The sequence below is a fragment of the Lepidothrix coronata genome, unplaced genomic scaffold (assembly GCF_001604755.1).
Source record: "Lepidothrix coronata isolate B3197 unplaced genomic scaffold, Lepidothrix_coronata-1.0 Scaffold28, whole genome shotgun sequence".
Classification (NCBI taxonomy): Eukaryota; Metazoa; Chordata; class Aves; order Passeriformes; family Pipridae; genus Lepidothrix; species Lepidothrix coronata.
In genome coordinates this window covers 5,310,377-5,325,647 of record NW_016690208.1, presented here as the reverse complement: position 1 = coordinate 5,325,647, position 15,271 = coordinate 5,310,377, and the positions used below count along the sequence as shown (strand labels likewise).

The 15,271-nt window shown below is 49.0% G+C and overlaps 1 protein-coding gene across 1 annotated transcript; it reads left to right on the top strand.

Moving 5' to 3' along the window:
* Nucleotides 1-311: 311 nt before the first annotated feature.
* RAB14 (RAB14, member RAS oncogene family) lies at nucleotides 312-14,692 on the top strand. The gene is made up of 8 exons (XM_017810103.1): nucleotides 312-528; nucleotides 7,149-7,207; nucleotides 8,161-8,214; nucleotides 9,614-9,791; nucleotides 10,717-10,783; nucleotides 11,628-11,715; nucleotides 12,013-12,043; nucleotides 12,774-14,692. Exons 2-8 carry the CDS (start codon nucleotides 7,156-7,158, stop codon nucleotides 12,949-12,951), a joined length of 648 nt encoding a protein of 215 aa, XP_017665592.1. The 5' UTR covers nucleotides 312-528; nucleotides 7,149-7,155; the 3' UTR covers nucleotides 12,952-14,692.
* Nucleotides 14,693-15,271: the final 579 nt, after the last annotated feature.

Genomic DNA, 15,271 nt, shown 5'->3' with positions numbered 1-15,271 from the left:
CCCCGCAGCCAAGATGGCGGCGCCGCTCGCACGGGGTTTCCCCTCCCACCCTCGACGGGCACAAAGAGTGGGCGCGAGGGCGCCGCGCCGCTGCCAATCAGAGCGGCCGTTGCCCTTCGAGGGGCGGGGCCGGAGGCGGGGCCGAGTGGGGCGTGAGGGGCGGGGCCATGCGTGAGGCGCGCGCGCCTCAGGCGTGGCCCCGCCCCTCACGCCCCACTCGGCCCCGCCTCCGGCCCCGCCCCTCGAAGGGCAACGGCCGCTCTGATTGGCCGCGGCGCGGCGCCCTCGCGCCCACTCTTTGTGCCCGTCGAGGGTGGGAGGGGAAACCCCGTGCGAGCGGCGCCGCCATCTTGGCTGCGGGGGTGATGGGGGCGCAGCGGAGCCGCGTCTGAGGGGAAGCGGAGCCAGCGCGGAGCGAGGCCCCCGACCGGAGACACACACACACACACGTACACACGGAGACACACACACCGCCCCGCCGCGGGGAACGGGCACCGCGCTGCACAGCTCCCCGAGCCCCGAGCACAGGTACGGCGCGCCCGGGGAGGGGCGGGCGGCCGCCCAGCCGGGCCTGAGGCGCCAGGCCCCGCGATGGGCTCCGCTGGGTTCCGTTGGGCCGGGCGGGTCCCGCAGGGAGGTGAAAACTTCCCGGGGCCGCCCTGAGTCGAGGAACGGTGGGCCTGCAAGGAGCCGAGCGGCCCCGGGGCCTCAGGAGGGGAAGGGGCGACCGGGCAGGACTAGGCCGCTCCGTCCGTGTGGCACCGCCGCCCCCCCGGTAACGCCACCCCCAAATCCGCCTGCACACGCCATATATTTGTGTGTATTTATATATACGCGTCCCTTATTAGCTGTTGCAGTCGCCTGCAGGGTGTGTAGGTGTATATTATACTCTGTGTGGTCGACGTGCAGCGTTATCTGGACTTTTGATTGTTGTGTTGACCTGCGCTGTCATGAACTTTGACAAAAAAATGACTTTGAGGGCTGAGGGAAAAGCCACTTCCCATTCGAGAAAGCAATGAAAGTGCACTAGATTCGTACTCTGTTTTCTTTTGTCAAAGCTTGTTGGGGCTAAATAGAAGAGGGAAAATCTGCTCTTTCACCTGGTTGTGTGTTCCCACATGGAGTTTCTGTAACTGTGGGGAGCTTTGTCTTGAATTGAAGTTTTACTGAATTGTCCTTGCACTAAGGCCAGGCAAAGGGAGGTGTCTGCACTGGGGTCTGGCTCTGGAGGTTGTTTGGTGTGGCCTTTGCTTTCTATGGCTCTGAAACAGGCTCTGTGTTTGACATATTCAAAGTTTACAGAACCCCTTTGTGAACAAGACTCACTCAGGTTCGCTGTGTCCTAAACCACTTCAAACCCCAAATCACCACAACTTTTTCAATAGCCAGATGTTATCCTGTGGAATGCTTTGGCCTTGGGATTGATTCCTGTCGTGGTTTGGATTCAGGGGCTCTCAGGATTTGCAAAATCGTAAATCTGAGTGGAAGGAAGAAGTTCCTATTTTCCTTTTCCATTTTACGAATAACAAAAAAAAAAAAAGAGGAGTTATTGTGAAGGACAGCAGTTTGGAAACAAACCTGTTCTACTGGAGGTACTGGGATTTAAAATGTAAATAATATTTTAAAATGGCTTGCTCACTCTTGTGCATCTAATGGAACCTGCTTGTGGTTGGTTCTCATTTTGCTGTGTCTTCTTGAAGCACGAGGTAGATCTTGGTTCATTTTATTCTGAAATGTCTGTGACTTGTGTTTTCCAAGGTGATGACTCCAGAGGGTTGTTGGGATGTCAACAAAACTCTGCTGGTGTCTGTATAAACTGTCCCAAACTTCCCTGATACCTCTGGACCTTGGTTCTCCTGCTGTGAACTGACTGTTGTGTAGGAAGAGGAAAATGAGATCAGTGGGGATATCCCAGTGGATAAGGGATGGCTGAGAGGATGGACATGGGAGAAAGTGCTGGTGAGGGCAGGTGTGCCATGATCTGGGTGTGGTCAGGGAGAAATGAGGTGTGCACACAGAAAAGCAGGAAGTTTAGGAAGCAAAATGGAGTAACTTGGTGGAGCAGGATGTGAAACCATGAGAAGGATAAAGCAGCACAGTGTGGGAAGCACTGGAGAGCTGGTGGGGAGATCAGAGAGTGAAGGCAGTGTGATGTATGGCTTAAAGTAAAGCCAAAATTCTCGTGTAGAAGGAGAAGTGAAGGCCTGTGAAGCCTTAGAAATCCTTCCTGGGCCCCAGGCTGGGTTAAGGTGTTTTACATGAATATATTAAATACATTTTTCCAAGAATAGCTTGGAAAGGGCCCTGCAGGGCTGGAGCTGGGGAGGCTGAGCCCCAGAGCAGGCAGGGCACGGGAGCATCCAGAGAAAGAGGAACTGAACATGGGGATAATAAGGAAATGCAGAGGGATCTTGGACAGCAGATCACAGAGACCTGCTGGGCTGCTCTCTGCTCACAGATCAGCTCAGCCAGATTCACTGGTTTGTGCTCATGGGATGCCTTGATGAAATCCAAGAGTGGAAAGCTGGAGAGGATGACTCTGGAAGAGCTGAGGGGTGAGGAAGGAGCTGGCCAGCAACAAGTGATGTTGTCAGACACGTGTGGAGGCTGCAGCAGGCTCAGAGTCCTCAGGGATCAGGCTCAGCAGGGCTTTGTAAAGCCAGGCCTGCAGAAGTAAAGCAGCAGAGCAGGGCAGCTGTGGGGCATCACCTTCGAGAGGGCCGAGATGTTGGTGTGGGTCAGGAGCCCCGAGTGTCCTTGGGGTGTGGAAGTCAGAGAACCACAGTGGAATTTCATTGGAACAGACCTCCTGGCTTGCTGTGGACAAGAGACCTGGGGGAATGAATTGCCTGGGGGAATGAATTGATAACAGAACTGTTATCACCTCCCAGCCTGCTGGGATTTTGCAGAAGGCCACAACTGAGGCAGTGACAGACTATTCCTGAAGGAAGGTACCACTTGGACCACGTTTTGTGTGCTTGGCAAAAGTCTTCCTCAGGGGAAAAGTGCAGTTTGGAATTGATATAATTCTACCTCTCCACAACCCCTCCATCTCAGTGTTCTCCGCTAAGTAACATCCAAGGAGATCTGCAGCTTCAACTGGGAGATCCTTTCCTTGCACATCCTTGAAGAATGATGGGAAGAACACCTGGGTGGCTGATGGAATACAAAATCCCTCTGGCTTCAGAGTAACTACCCAGTGGTTCCCTGGCTGCACTGGTGTGGTTTTGTGGGAAACCTGTAACAAAGGACAGTCCAGAGTTTGAAGGGGATGTCGTTTCCACAGGTGTGATCCCTGTGGATTGACCATCCATCAGCTGATGGCATTACCCACATGCAGTGTATGATAAAACCTGTGCATTGCAGGTTCTACTCTCTTCTCATAACACACCTGCTGCTTGCTGAGCAGAAAAATATGACATTTCTCTATGCAAATGGTATCCAGGCTGGAGTTCAAACTGGATGTCCTGGAGCTGAGCTGGAAGGAACAGCCTAGGTCCCACAAAGGCTGGTGTGACTCTGATATTTACAGTTGTGGTGTTGTGATACAGAATCAGGGCAGTGTGCCTGGAACTGCCTTATCTGGGGGGATCAGATACTTGGAATAAGGCTGCAGTGAGATCTCTAAATACCTGTGGAGTGCTTGTTGATTAGAGGAGGAAATGGAGATGTACTGGCATCTCATTAAGGTCATCTTTAAGTTTCTATTAAAAAATGCCTCTAAGGGAGAAGTTGATGTCTGGAAATGGATGATGGTGCCACTGCTCACTGTGAGATTCCCAGGCTTAACTGGAATATGGAAATTAATTGTGCAGGCTTTGAATTGACAGAAATCTGTGCACAGTGAGCCATGAGCCTCTGGCTGGTGGCCATCCTGGACTAATGCTCTGAACTCCTGGGAAGTGCTGCCTCTGAGAGGGGAGCCAGAGCTTGTCCTGAGCTGGCAGCCTTTCCTGGAACAGGGATGGCAGGTAGGCCAAGCTCCCAGACTGAACTTCTGCTTTCTGGTAACAGTAAATTCATGGCTGGGTAACTTTGATGTCAGCAGTGCTGGGGCTGAGCTGTGGATATTTATGGGCAGTTCTTGCCCTCCCAGAGGAAAGCCCCAACCCCTCATATTGGGATTATTAAGATTCACGTGTCTGGAACAGGGAGAGGGCTGGGAATTGGAGGTGGAGCTCCAGTTTCTACAGATGGGTGCTGATTTTAACAGCTATGGGCCCCTTGCTGCCATGTAGCTGATATTTCAGTGTTTACTGACTCCTGGTGTGCCCTGTCCTTGTCTGGACTTCCTCCTTCCAGCTGCAGTAAATGCTGAGGTGTCAGTTCTCCAAGGCTCAATTCTCCCCAGAGCTTCTCTGTTCAGTTTGTTGCATTTATTTTTCCCCTTCAGCACAGAGTCCTTCTGGAATATCACTTTTATTCCAAGGTCTGAGTACAGTTGGAATTCCTGCTAATCCTTACTGGAATTTGAGTGTTTAGAAGTTTGTTATTTGGCTGTTTTAGTATTGCTTTGGGTTTTATTTCACTTTTTCTAAAAGAAGTCATCTGTTCCCCAGAAAAGATTCCTGACCTTTAGTAATGATTTGGAGTATTTCAGAATCTTTTTTTGTAATGTGACCCTTGGAATAAATGTAATCCCAATACCCAAGTGTTGCTTTATTTTTCAGTTTAACTCCAGAAATTCTGATTAACCTTAGTATCCCTATTTCTGCAGCTTTCAGTACAGATGTGTCCCAAACACAGTGAACTTCTGCAGCAACTCTGGGTCTTGAGAGAAGGTCCAGATTCCTCCTATGAGGGAATTCCTTTATGATATTGCTGTTCATAATGTTTTTTGAAGCCATGGGGCTGTGTGCTGGGTACAAAGGGTGTGTGGTACCTCCACCTCTGGTAGAGCCTGATGTCACTGTAACCATGAGGGTGGAGTTCTAGCAATGAGATGTGGCTTGAATTCAGTCCTCCTTTCCCACCCATTTCTTAACAGAACTTGTTGCCAAGCACAGAATTTGGTTTTCTGTCCCTTTGAAGTGGTTTTGATGCACATGTTGGAAAGCTGTGGCAGTTTCTTTTGTATTGAAATAGCACAGTTAGACTTGTTTACTTAAAGGATATAATGAAGGTGGACATATCTGAGCAAGCAAACCCAGTCTGGTAAATAAACAGAGATAAAGGCTCACTTCAGTTCAGTGTGTGATCCAGCCTGCACAGAGTTCCCAGCTTGTCCATCCTTTAAAGGAGAGTCCTGCTCACCTTCCAGTGGTGCTGCTTAGAGGCTGGGATAGCAGGATGCATCCCCTTGGCATTCCTGGTGTTGTGAAGGAAGAGAGGCCACCCAGGCTTCTCCAGGACAGATTTTACAGGGGTTGGTTCCCTGTCTTGGTGCTGCTTGGTTTGGTTGGGTGTTTTACCAGTATAAGTCCCGAGACACTCCTGTCCTGGGAATCTGATCTCAGGTGCAGGTGAAGTGTCCTGTCAGAACACATGCACTGGGTCAGAAGATGCCCAGTTGGAATGTTCCTGCACTGGGATGTGCTGGAGAAGAGAAGAAACCATCATATGTGAGGACGTTCAGGAAACTTGAAGCACTGGATGTTTCCACAGTGACAAGTTAATTTGGAATTCCATATGGGGCTGTTACTTGTCTTTGTTTGCTGGTATTGAAAATAGTCAGTGCATGTATTGGAAGAAAATGTAACTTTGGAGTCTTGCAGGAAATGAGGCAGTGAAGCTGCTGGCCTGCTTGGTGAATTACTGTCCAAAACTGTCTTTAGTTTACTATCTTGGAACACACTTGGTTTGCTAGAACAGCGTGTGTAGGATTTATGTGGGTGCTTTGCACACTGCTGGGATGGAAGGCCTTGAGTGTTCCCATGTCCTGAGCCAGGCAGGAGGAAAGGAGGTGCAGAGCAGAGCCTGGCACTCAGTAAACCCTTCTTAACTGCTGCTGGAGTTGTGGAGATAAGCATGTTTGCCTTCAATCTCTGCACTGTGGAGGCTGTTGGTGTGTGCTGGGAATGTTCCCCTTCCCTATGACTGCAGTTCACTGGGAGGGATTAATTGTGGTTCAAGAAACAGTACTTTGCTTTTCAGAGGGTCCCAGGCCCGTCAGCTTTCCCATGTTTTTATTTCCTTCCAGTCCTGGTTTCGTTTGCCATGTGAATGACACATGACTGAATGAAAATCTCTCTAGGCTCAGTGTTCCTGCAAAGAGAGCCCTGTGTTCCTGATGGCTGGCTGCCTGCCTGCAGGAGCAGGGAGGGAAATGGGGAATTCCTGGCAGAAACCTTCCACTTGCTTAGCTGGTCACAGTGTAGTTTAACTTTAAGCCTGTGGCAAAAGCAGGCATTTCTCATCCCTTATGTTACCTGCCTGTATAGATGTACAATCTTGGTGACTGATGTAGTAGTTGGTAAGTCAGCCTTTACTCCTTGCAGATTTACACAGCTGAAGTTCTAATTCCCTCTACATTCAGGAAAGCATAGGAAAACTGTGGAATATTAGAATGACTTACCCCAACCTAATCTTGCTGCCTTTAAAAAAGAGCAACTGCTGCTGTAGCACAGCCCTGCTGACAAAGCCACAGCCCTGGAGACCAACTTCCTGCCCATCTGATTTGTGGCTGCACCGCTTTCCAGCGTGGCCAAGAGCAACCCAGGGCTACTCCAGCCTTCTCAGTAATCCTCAGCTGTTTGCTGCAAGCTGCACTGTTTCCTTTGTTGCTGTTGCAAGTCTCCTAAGTGTGATGTAATAGTTCCAACTTGCTGGTTTTGTAAAACCTCTTCAGATTTTCGTGTTGGAGTCAGATTTTATTTTGAGTTCATACATCAGCTGTTTGGGGGGTGAGTGCTGCTCTGCCAAGGGCTGTGAGAGCAAGGAGGGACTGAGCTTTCCAACAGCTTTAAGCCTTTCTGGATAAAATTGAATAAGTATCAGAGCATTTTTCTGCTTAGAGTTCAGAGCAAAAGATGTGGGAGCTTTGCTGGGTGTCTGTGGCACTAAGTCAGTGACTCTGGGGAGCTGCACAAATTTGAACTGGGAATGAAAGGGTAGCTGGGGGGAGTTGCTGATATGAACTAAACTGGATGAATGGGGTTGAGTTTGGTGACCAAGTCCCAGTTCTGACGTGTTCTGTTTTTCTGTTTTAGTGCCACAATGGCAACTGCACCTTACAACTATTCCTACATCTTTAAGTACATCATTATTGGTGAGTACCTCTGGGCACAGCCCTGGTTGTGTGGGGGTGTGGGTGGGTGAGGAACCTGGGGCTGTGCCACTGCTGCTTTCAGGGGGTGCCTGTCCCACCTCAGTCCCCCCAGGTCACCACACTTGCTCTGAAGCTTCAGCAGCAGTGACAACATAAAGGCAAAAATTCCTCTGTGTGCCCCAGAACTGCTGGGGGGGAGGCAAGGCCCAGTGCCTGTGCTCAGTTCCCTCAGTTGCTGAGGGAACCAGTTCCTCTTAAAAACTGGTTTGGATGGGAAAATGGGGAAGAAGTGACTGGGAGTCAGCACAACTGGGATGTTGTGTTGGTTCGGGTTTGCTCGAGCACTTTGCATCATTAATCTCAAAGGTTTCAGAATTTCTGTTGAAGGCACAAATGCTGATTGGAAACCATTGCATGAGGCTTATAAACCTCATGCAGAGAACACAATTTTTGTGTTCAAATGTTGCTTTAGCTGCAGCTTCCTTGGCTGTTTGGAGTCAGGGACTTGATTACATTCATTACTATCCTGGAAGAACTGGTCTGGCTGTTAATTGTTTAATTGCTAATGGCCTTGTGTAGGTGTAAGTGATCTGCAGTGTTACTGTACAGGTTTGTGAGGCTGCTGTGAAGCCTCAGCCTCTGGAAAAATTACTTGTTAAAACATCTTGCTGTGCCTCACTCTTGGCATTGTGCAAGTGGATCAGTGGAAGTGATTTCTTGTCAGTATTTTTATAACCTTGTGAAATACAGTTGTAAAGTCAGGAATACAAATTCAGTTATTTTTGGAGTTGCTTGCAGCCCTGTACCTGTACCCAAGGCTCTGGGGCAGAAGTGACAAATTTAAGGGCTGTAGCTCCTGGGAAAGGAGTGGCTGCTTGTCTGCACCATTTGTTGTGTGGGATGAAGAAAACGTGCTTGTTCCAACAATGATTTAACTCTTCTTTCTGTAACAGGGGACATGGGTGTAGGAAAGTCCTGTTTGCTTCATCAATTCACAGAAAAGAAGTGTGAGTATTTCAGTTCCCAGCATTTTTCCTGTATCTCCACCCCTCTTTCCTGCCTGTTTGCTTCCATTGTGCATGAGCTCCATTTGGGGTGTGAATCTGTCTGGACTGTACTGGGTCAGGTTTTTTGCTTTGACTTCTGCAGATGTAGAGACAAAATGTTGATGTAGCAATGGTAAAAGTCCTGCCTGTGAGGAGTGGGAAGAACAAGATCTGTTTTTACAGCTTTTCTGGTGAATTTTGACACGGAACAAAGTGAAATCTCTTGTCTGAAATGTTATGGTTTCGGTATTGGTGTAGGTTGCTCACAAGCACCTGGAGTTTTTAGGGCTGTTCAGGAGTTCAAAAAGAAAAAAGGATTAATTTTTCTTGTTTGCAGCCTTGAGCAGCACTACCATTGCCTGCAGCTCTGTGAGTCAGGACACTTGGCCTGCCCTGGGTGATGGTGTTTCAGGCTTACTGCAGTCTGTCTCAAACATTCTTTTATATGTGGTATCATCCTTAATTAAGAATTAGCTCCTAAAGTGTGTTGCCTTTTGGTTTGCAGCAGTTGTTACCTCACTCCCTGAGTAATTCTGCAGGTATTTATCAGCACAAAGTCAGTCTGAGCTCACCATGTGCTACTCAAGGTGTGGTAGCAAGTGGGTAGGAGCTGCAGTTTAAAATACTTGTTTTTTAGTAGAAATAGGATTTTCTGACTGTTATTTTTGATTAAAATGCAGTATCAACCAATTATTTCAATGCTGCTTTACCTGTGATCAGATTCTCAGTGAGGATGTGTCTTGTTCTTGGTCTGTCAGCACCAAACCCCTCTGCTGTGACTGTCACTAACTGCAGGGAGCTTGGGGAGCTCCTCACCCTTCCTGTATTTTCTTAATCTTTCCTAAAGATGAGCTTATTAACCTGAGTTTATCAGAAGTAGAAAGATGCCTTCTGGGGTTTGATTTGTTGTGTATAGAGCTCCTTATGAAAGTGGCATTTCCTGTGCACAGTCGTGTGGTTGCCCTGTCTGAAACAACCCAGATACTTGTTTTTGAAGATGTTACAGACTTTTGAACTGTATCTTTCTTGGTAATTCCCTAAAAGTTATCTTTTCCCACTGCATTGAAATAGTTTCTGCAAGGATAGACTGGCAATCAGCTGACTTGATACCTTCTGATATGTATGGCCAAACAGCAGCAGAGAAGGCAAGGAATTTTATAACTGTTTTTAAAACTAACTGCAGCTCAGGAAATACAGCATTTTATTTCTGTTTAAGTGATACGGTTTGGGAACTGTAAAATGCTTTCTTAGAGACTGCAAATCTAGTAAAGATAACTGCAGACTGGTGGTAGTCACATCTTTGCAGCAAGGAAACCTTGTCCTGGAGAGATCTGATCTTTGCTCTTATTTCTCATGGCAGTTATGGCAGACTGTCCCCACACAATTGGTGTTGAATTTGGCACAAGAATAATTGAAGTTAGTGGCCAAAAAATTAAACTACAGATTTGGGATACAGCAGGACAAGAGAGATTCAGGGCTGTCACACGAAGCTACTACAGAGGAGCAGCAGGAGCTCTCATGGTCTACGACATCACCAGGTAAGGGCAGGAGCTCTGGGTGTGCTCGTCACAGCCTCGTGTGTCCTGTCTTGTCTGTGCCCTTGGCTTGTGTCTGGACAATCAGTGTCCTGTTGTGTGACAGTCCCACACTTTGTATAAATACCTAAGGAATTGTGTGGCTGCTTTCCTTGGGAAATGTCGCTGCTGACAGCCCTGAGGATCTCGCCATTGCAGGCCGTGGCTGCCTGGCTTGAAGCTTTTTTAAAGAACTGGCTTTGTCCTTAGAAGCTGCTCCTCAGCACGTGGATTTGTGTCTCCTGGGAGGCCCTGGGCACTGCTCTCACCTGGCAGAGTGTTCCCAGCGTGGGCACAGCCCCGGGCACTGCCGCAGTGCTGGGATGGTGTGTGGAGAGAGCACAGCCCTGCTGCCCTGGGCCTTCCCAGGCTGGCACTGCCCAGGAGAGGGGAGAGCTGAAGGTGCTGCTGAAGCAGTAATTCAGCAGATGCACCGTGAAGTACCTCTGTTTCACACCTCTCCCTCTGGGGCTGTTCTCCATACTTGTCAAGCACCTCTTGTTTCTTCCTGCACGTGGAGGTGCATTTCCTGTTTGTGTAAGTCTTGAGTAAAACATCATCTGCAGTTTGTTACCAAAGTGCTCTTCTGCTGCTCAGTGTTCTGTGAGAATGATTGACAGGAAAGCCTTTAATGTGTTCTGTGCAGAACAACACCAAGGTTGTCTGTGTGCAGAAATGGGCTTTCCACACGTTTTGTAAGAGCTGTTCCAGGGGGTTAAAGTTGACTTGAAATTGTGGTCTGAGCCCAAACTGCTGCTTTGTGTGTCTGGAGGTGGGGAGAAGAGCAGGGATGGTGGATGTTTGCTTGGTGGATGCTGACTGTGCTATAGGCACTTGAATATTTTATAAAATACCCAGGCTAAAACTGTACTCGCTTGGTTCTTTGCAGAAGAAGTACATATAATCACTTAAGCAGCTGGCTGACAGATGCAAGGAACCTCACCAATCCAAATACTGTAAGTTGGACTTTATTTAGCTGGAAAGCAGCATTTGCTGCTCCCTGAGCCAGAGGGGGGAGGCTCAGCCCCAAGCACCTGCAGTGGCTCTGCAGGAGCTGCCTGTGTTCTCTCCACTCCTCGTGTCCCCACTTGCAGTGCTTCCCTTGCTTCCCTGACTGCAGCTGCAGCAAAAGGGGCTCCTTCTAAAAGTCTTGCTGTGCCACTCACCTTTCAGGGGCTGCTTGAAGCAGTTGGAGATAAACTGTGGTGAAGTTGGACCAGCTCTAACTTCTGTTCCTCTTCTTGCTCTGTGGTAGTAACGAGGTGAATGCTCTCTTGTCTGAGGTTGGAATGTGAATTGGATCTTCAGCAAAAGCTGACCAGGGCTTCCACAGGGATGGGGAGGAAGGTTGAAGGTTCTTCTTCTGTGTCTCTCTGACCATACCACACAACTCTTGTCCTTCAGCCTTTCCCTGAATACCTCTAAAATACTTTAGCGCCAAACTGATGAGAAGACTCTGCTGTGACAAAAGAAACCTCTAAAGATTCTGTCTGGATTAGCAGATGATTAAACAAACACAAGAAGTGGCTCAGGGTCCAGCTCATGAACAAAGAGTAGCACCACTGCTTTTTAGGACCTGGTCTCCTGAGAACAGCCTAAAGCTTTGGAAGGCTGGAGATGCTGTTCCTGCCTTCCCAGAGTGGGGAATGCTAGAGCAGAGCTCTCCTGGAGGAGCATGGCCTCTGCAGATAATCTGCTCTGCATATTTTCTTCTGGTTTTTCAGTCTTATCACTAACAAGGAGGGCAGTGAAAAGGCTCACGAGCTTTTTCCCAGACTAACTCTGTCTCTCCCAAACCAGGTGATAATCCTCATAGGAAACAAAGCAGACCTGGAAGCACAGAGGGATGTTACATATGAAGAAGCCAAACAATTTGCTGAAGAAAATGGTGTGTTTTTTTCTCTTGGGCTGGTACATTTCCTACGAGATAGTGCTGTTAAAGTGAGCACTGATAGCTGCGGGCTTACTCTTCCAAAGTCATGGAATTGTATGTACAAACTCCTGTGCCCGAGGCAGTCTGGCCTGGTGCTCACTGTCTTAGTTCTAGAAATCAGTTTGTGTCAATAATGTTTAGTACTAAAATAGTGTCTTGCATGTAACTGAAGGTCATGTGTGTCTGAATGTGTCTGACTTGGGGCTGTTTGGTGTGTTGTGCATTGACTGTTAAACCTCTGTTTCTGAACAGGTTTATTGTTCCTCGAAGCAAGTGCAAAAACGTAAGTGGCTTTTACCTGCAGTAATGGTGCAGATCCATCTGTTTAAGAGGAATATGTTGGTCCTGACCAAGAACAGCCATGGAGCTGGGTATGGGAGGGGGGTGCAAGTGCATAAGAGAGCAGACAAACGTTTCTGAGCTCCCTTGGAGGGTGAGGTGTGTTCAGCAGCTTTGTCTTGAAGGTAACTGGGGAATTAGAGCTCTGGCTACATTTCAGGAAGACACTGGTTGAATCCAAATGGACCAACTGGGGTATAAGGCCTTGTCTGTGGAATGTGTACACGTGGGTCAGTGTTTCCCAGCCAGACATTCCTTCCCTCAGGTTTTTCAGGCTGTAGAGTTTGTTCTGGTCCCTTCAGTCCCTGAGCAGTTGCTGTGCCTGGGGCTGACTGTGTCCCTGGGGGAGCAGGTCTCAGGGACACCAGGAACTGGGGCTCCCACTGGCACCTGGCAGAGGGGAACTTCAGCTCCAGGGTGGCACCCTTGTCTTTGGGCCTCTGTCAGAGCTGTCCTGTGCCCGTGGCTCGATGCCTTGGTTTATTTTTGCTGCTCAGTGGTTCGTTCTCTCGTTCCTGCTGCCCCTGCTGGGTGCAGTGGCCAGGAGGGACCTGCTGCCGGGGCTGTCCCATGGATGGGGTTGGAGCTGGGCCTGGGGGAGCAGCAGTGGGATCCCAGCACGGTGTCCCTGCCGTGCTGAGGGGCAGCCCCATAACTCTGCCGCTCTCTTGCAGTGGGGAGAACGTGGAGGACGCGTTCCTGGAGGCTGCCAAGAAGATCTACCAGAACATCCAAGACGGGAGCCTGGACCTGAACGCGGCCGAGTCGGGCGTACAGCACAAACCATCGGCCCCGCAGGGCGGGCGGCTAACGAGCGAACCCCAGCCCCAGAGGGAAGGCTGTGGCTGCTAGTGACCCTCCAGGGCTCCTCTGACCCTCCAGGGCTCCTCTGACCCCACACCTCTGCTCTCGGGAGCGCTGCTTTTGGCCGCTGCCCCGTCTTCTGTACATCTTACTGGGTTTAATTAAAACTCTGAGACAAGTTTAACACAGTACTAAACTGCTAAACAACTTTAGATGTAATCAGGTTATCAAAGGCAAGTAGAGTAATAAAACCTCTCCTGCATGGTAAATCTAGAAGTTTTTTTTTTTCCTTGATTGTCCTTGTGATAGTGTCACCGATACATAATTTAAACTGAGCACTGATGCTGGACTCCTGATTTTACACTTTCGCAGGGCTTTTGTCTTGTATGGTTTAATTTTATGGTTCTTTGGCCTTTCTCCCCCACCTCTAACTGTTGGAACTGTCCATAGTAAAGGATGAGTTTTTGCTGTGAAATGACTTCCGATGGTAGCGAGGGGCTCTGTAACGATGTGCTTTGTTGGAAGAATTCCCTGTGGGATGTGTTGGGGGTCGGGGTGGCGCCGGGAAGTGACCTGTTCATTCTTGTGCTCAATAGCTTTATGTCCTTTTTTTTGCCACTTCTCTCCTTTCCATTTGTTAACAGAACGTAAATATGTATAAAATTTGAAGGAACTGAGCTAACAGTTAAATACATCCTGTGTATATGATTTTATTGAAGAAACCGATGCCTGGCATTAGAACAGTGTGTAAGAAACCCCGTTTGTACAGTCTGAGCTCTCTGTGCCCACCTGCCCTGGCAGCACAGCCCGGCCCTGGCTGCAGCTCCCAGGCAGCATTCCCGGTGTCCCCAGGGATGTGGTGCTGGGGACACAGACATTAACACTAGTGGGATCTGTCTCATCTCTGCACTGGGGGTTCTCTCCCCTCTGCTTCTCGTTGCCCTTCTCGGGCTCCATCCGTGGCCGGGGCTCTCGCACACCCCCTGCTTTTGTACCTGTACCTTTGGGAGTGGGCAGAGGCTGAACTGGACACTTGGAACAACATGTGCTCTCCAGGGATTTTAACTGCTGTTGTATTTTTACCAGTCCTGTGTGAGGGGTTTTTTTAAGGGTTTTGCATCCAGCCTTGGAGTACATCCTTCCTGTGTGTGAGGGGTGTCACGTGGTGACCCTGCACGGGGGGGTATTGCTGCACTAAGGGGGGGTTTTACTGTGGCTCCAAGTGCAGCTTCACTTGGAAAACATCACATGGTTTAAAAATGGAAGGGTAAGTGCTTAATGTCCCACCTCAGGCTCACTGCAGCGTTTCAAATACAAAGTAGCCTTAAAATCCCGCTCTAGACACTAAAACTCCACAATGTTCAGACTTGTAAGTAACCAGTGATACCAGAGTATTGTACAGTCCTTGTTAAATAAAAGCCAAAACTGGAATGTGCAGACAGTGGGTTTGGGTAACTTGTGCGCTGTCCCTCTGTTTTGTCTGGTTAGTCCTTTTTTACCTCCTGTCCCTCAGTAGATGGGTATGTCCCAGATCTCCAGCTCCTGCATCCTGCTTCCCCCGAGGCTGCACCAGGGCTTGCCCAGGGACCACGACCTGCTGCTGGTGTGAAGTCAGTGTTGTAATGACTACAGCTTGTTGAGGTGCAATACCTGTACTCCCGGAGTCAGTTCAGTAGGTCTGATTGTTTCTGTCACAGAAAGGATCTGGTTGGACTGCTGTACTCCTCATTTGATGTAACAATGCTATTAATCTAAATATTTGTAAATAAAGTACCTGTATCTAGATAAACCTCACTGCTGTGTGTCATTTGCTGGGGGACCTCTGAGGGCTGAGAGATCCTTCTAGTGCTGGGTTTTGTGCTCAGCCTCCACCCTGGACCTGATGGTACAACCCACAGTTTGCAGGAGTAGTTTGTCCCTCTCTTCCAGAGCTGTTCTTTAGGGGAAACAGGCAGGGCCAGCAGGGCTCTGGTGTTTGTTTGTTCCCAGTGAGCTGTGAGTTGCTGGGTGATGCTGCATAGAACAGGTTTATAATAATAATGTGGATGAGAAAGGGCAAGACTGAGGCTGATTCCAAAACCTGTTCCATAGGACAGGTAGAGAGGGCTGGGACAGAGTCACTGTGTCATTTCCCAGGAGTTGCTTGGAATTTTGTTTCTGAAGCCATTAACTGTATCCACAAAGCCTTTGGAGAGCAAAGGGTTGCTGAGAGCTCACCCCCAGCAGCCAGGAAGAGTTACCAGGCCAGACATGTCAGTACTGGACACGTTCCTGCAGTGGGAGCTGCTGCTGTCCAGGGCTGTGCTGGATGTGGAGCTCAGTGTCCTGGAGAGCAGCTTTAAGGAAAAGAACCCACAACCACCCCCAT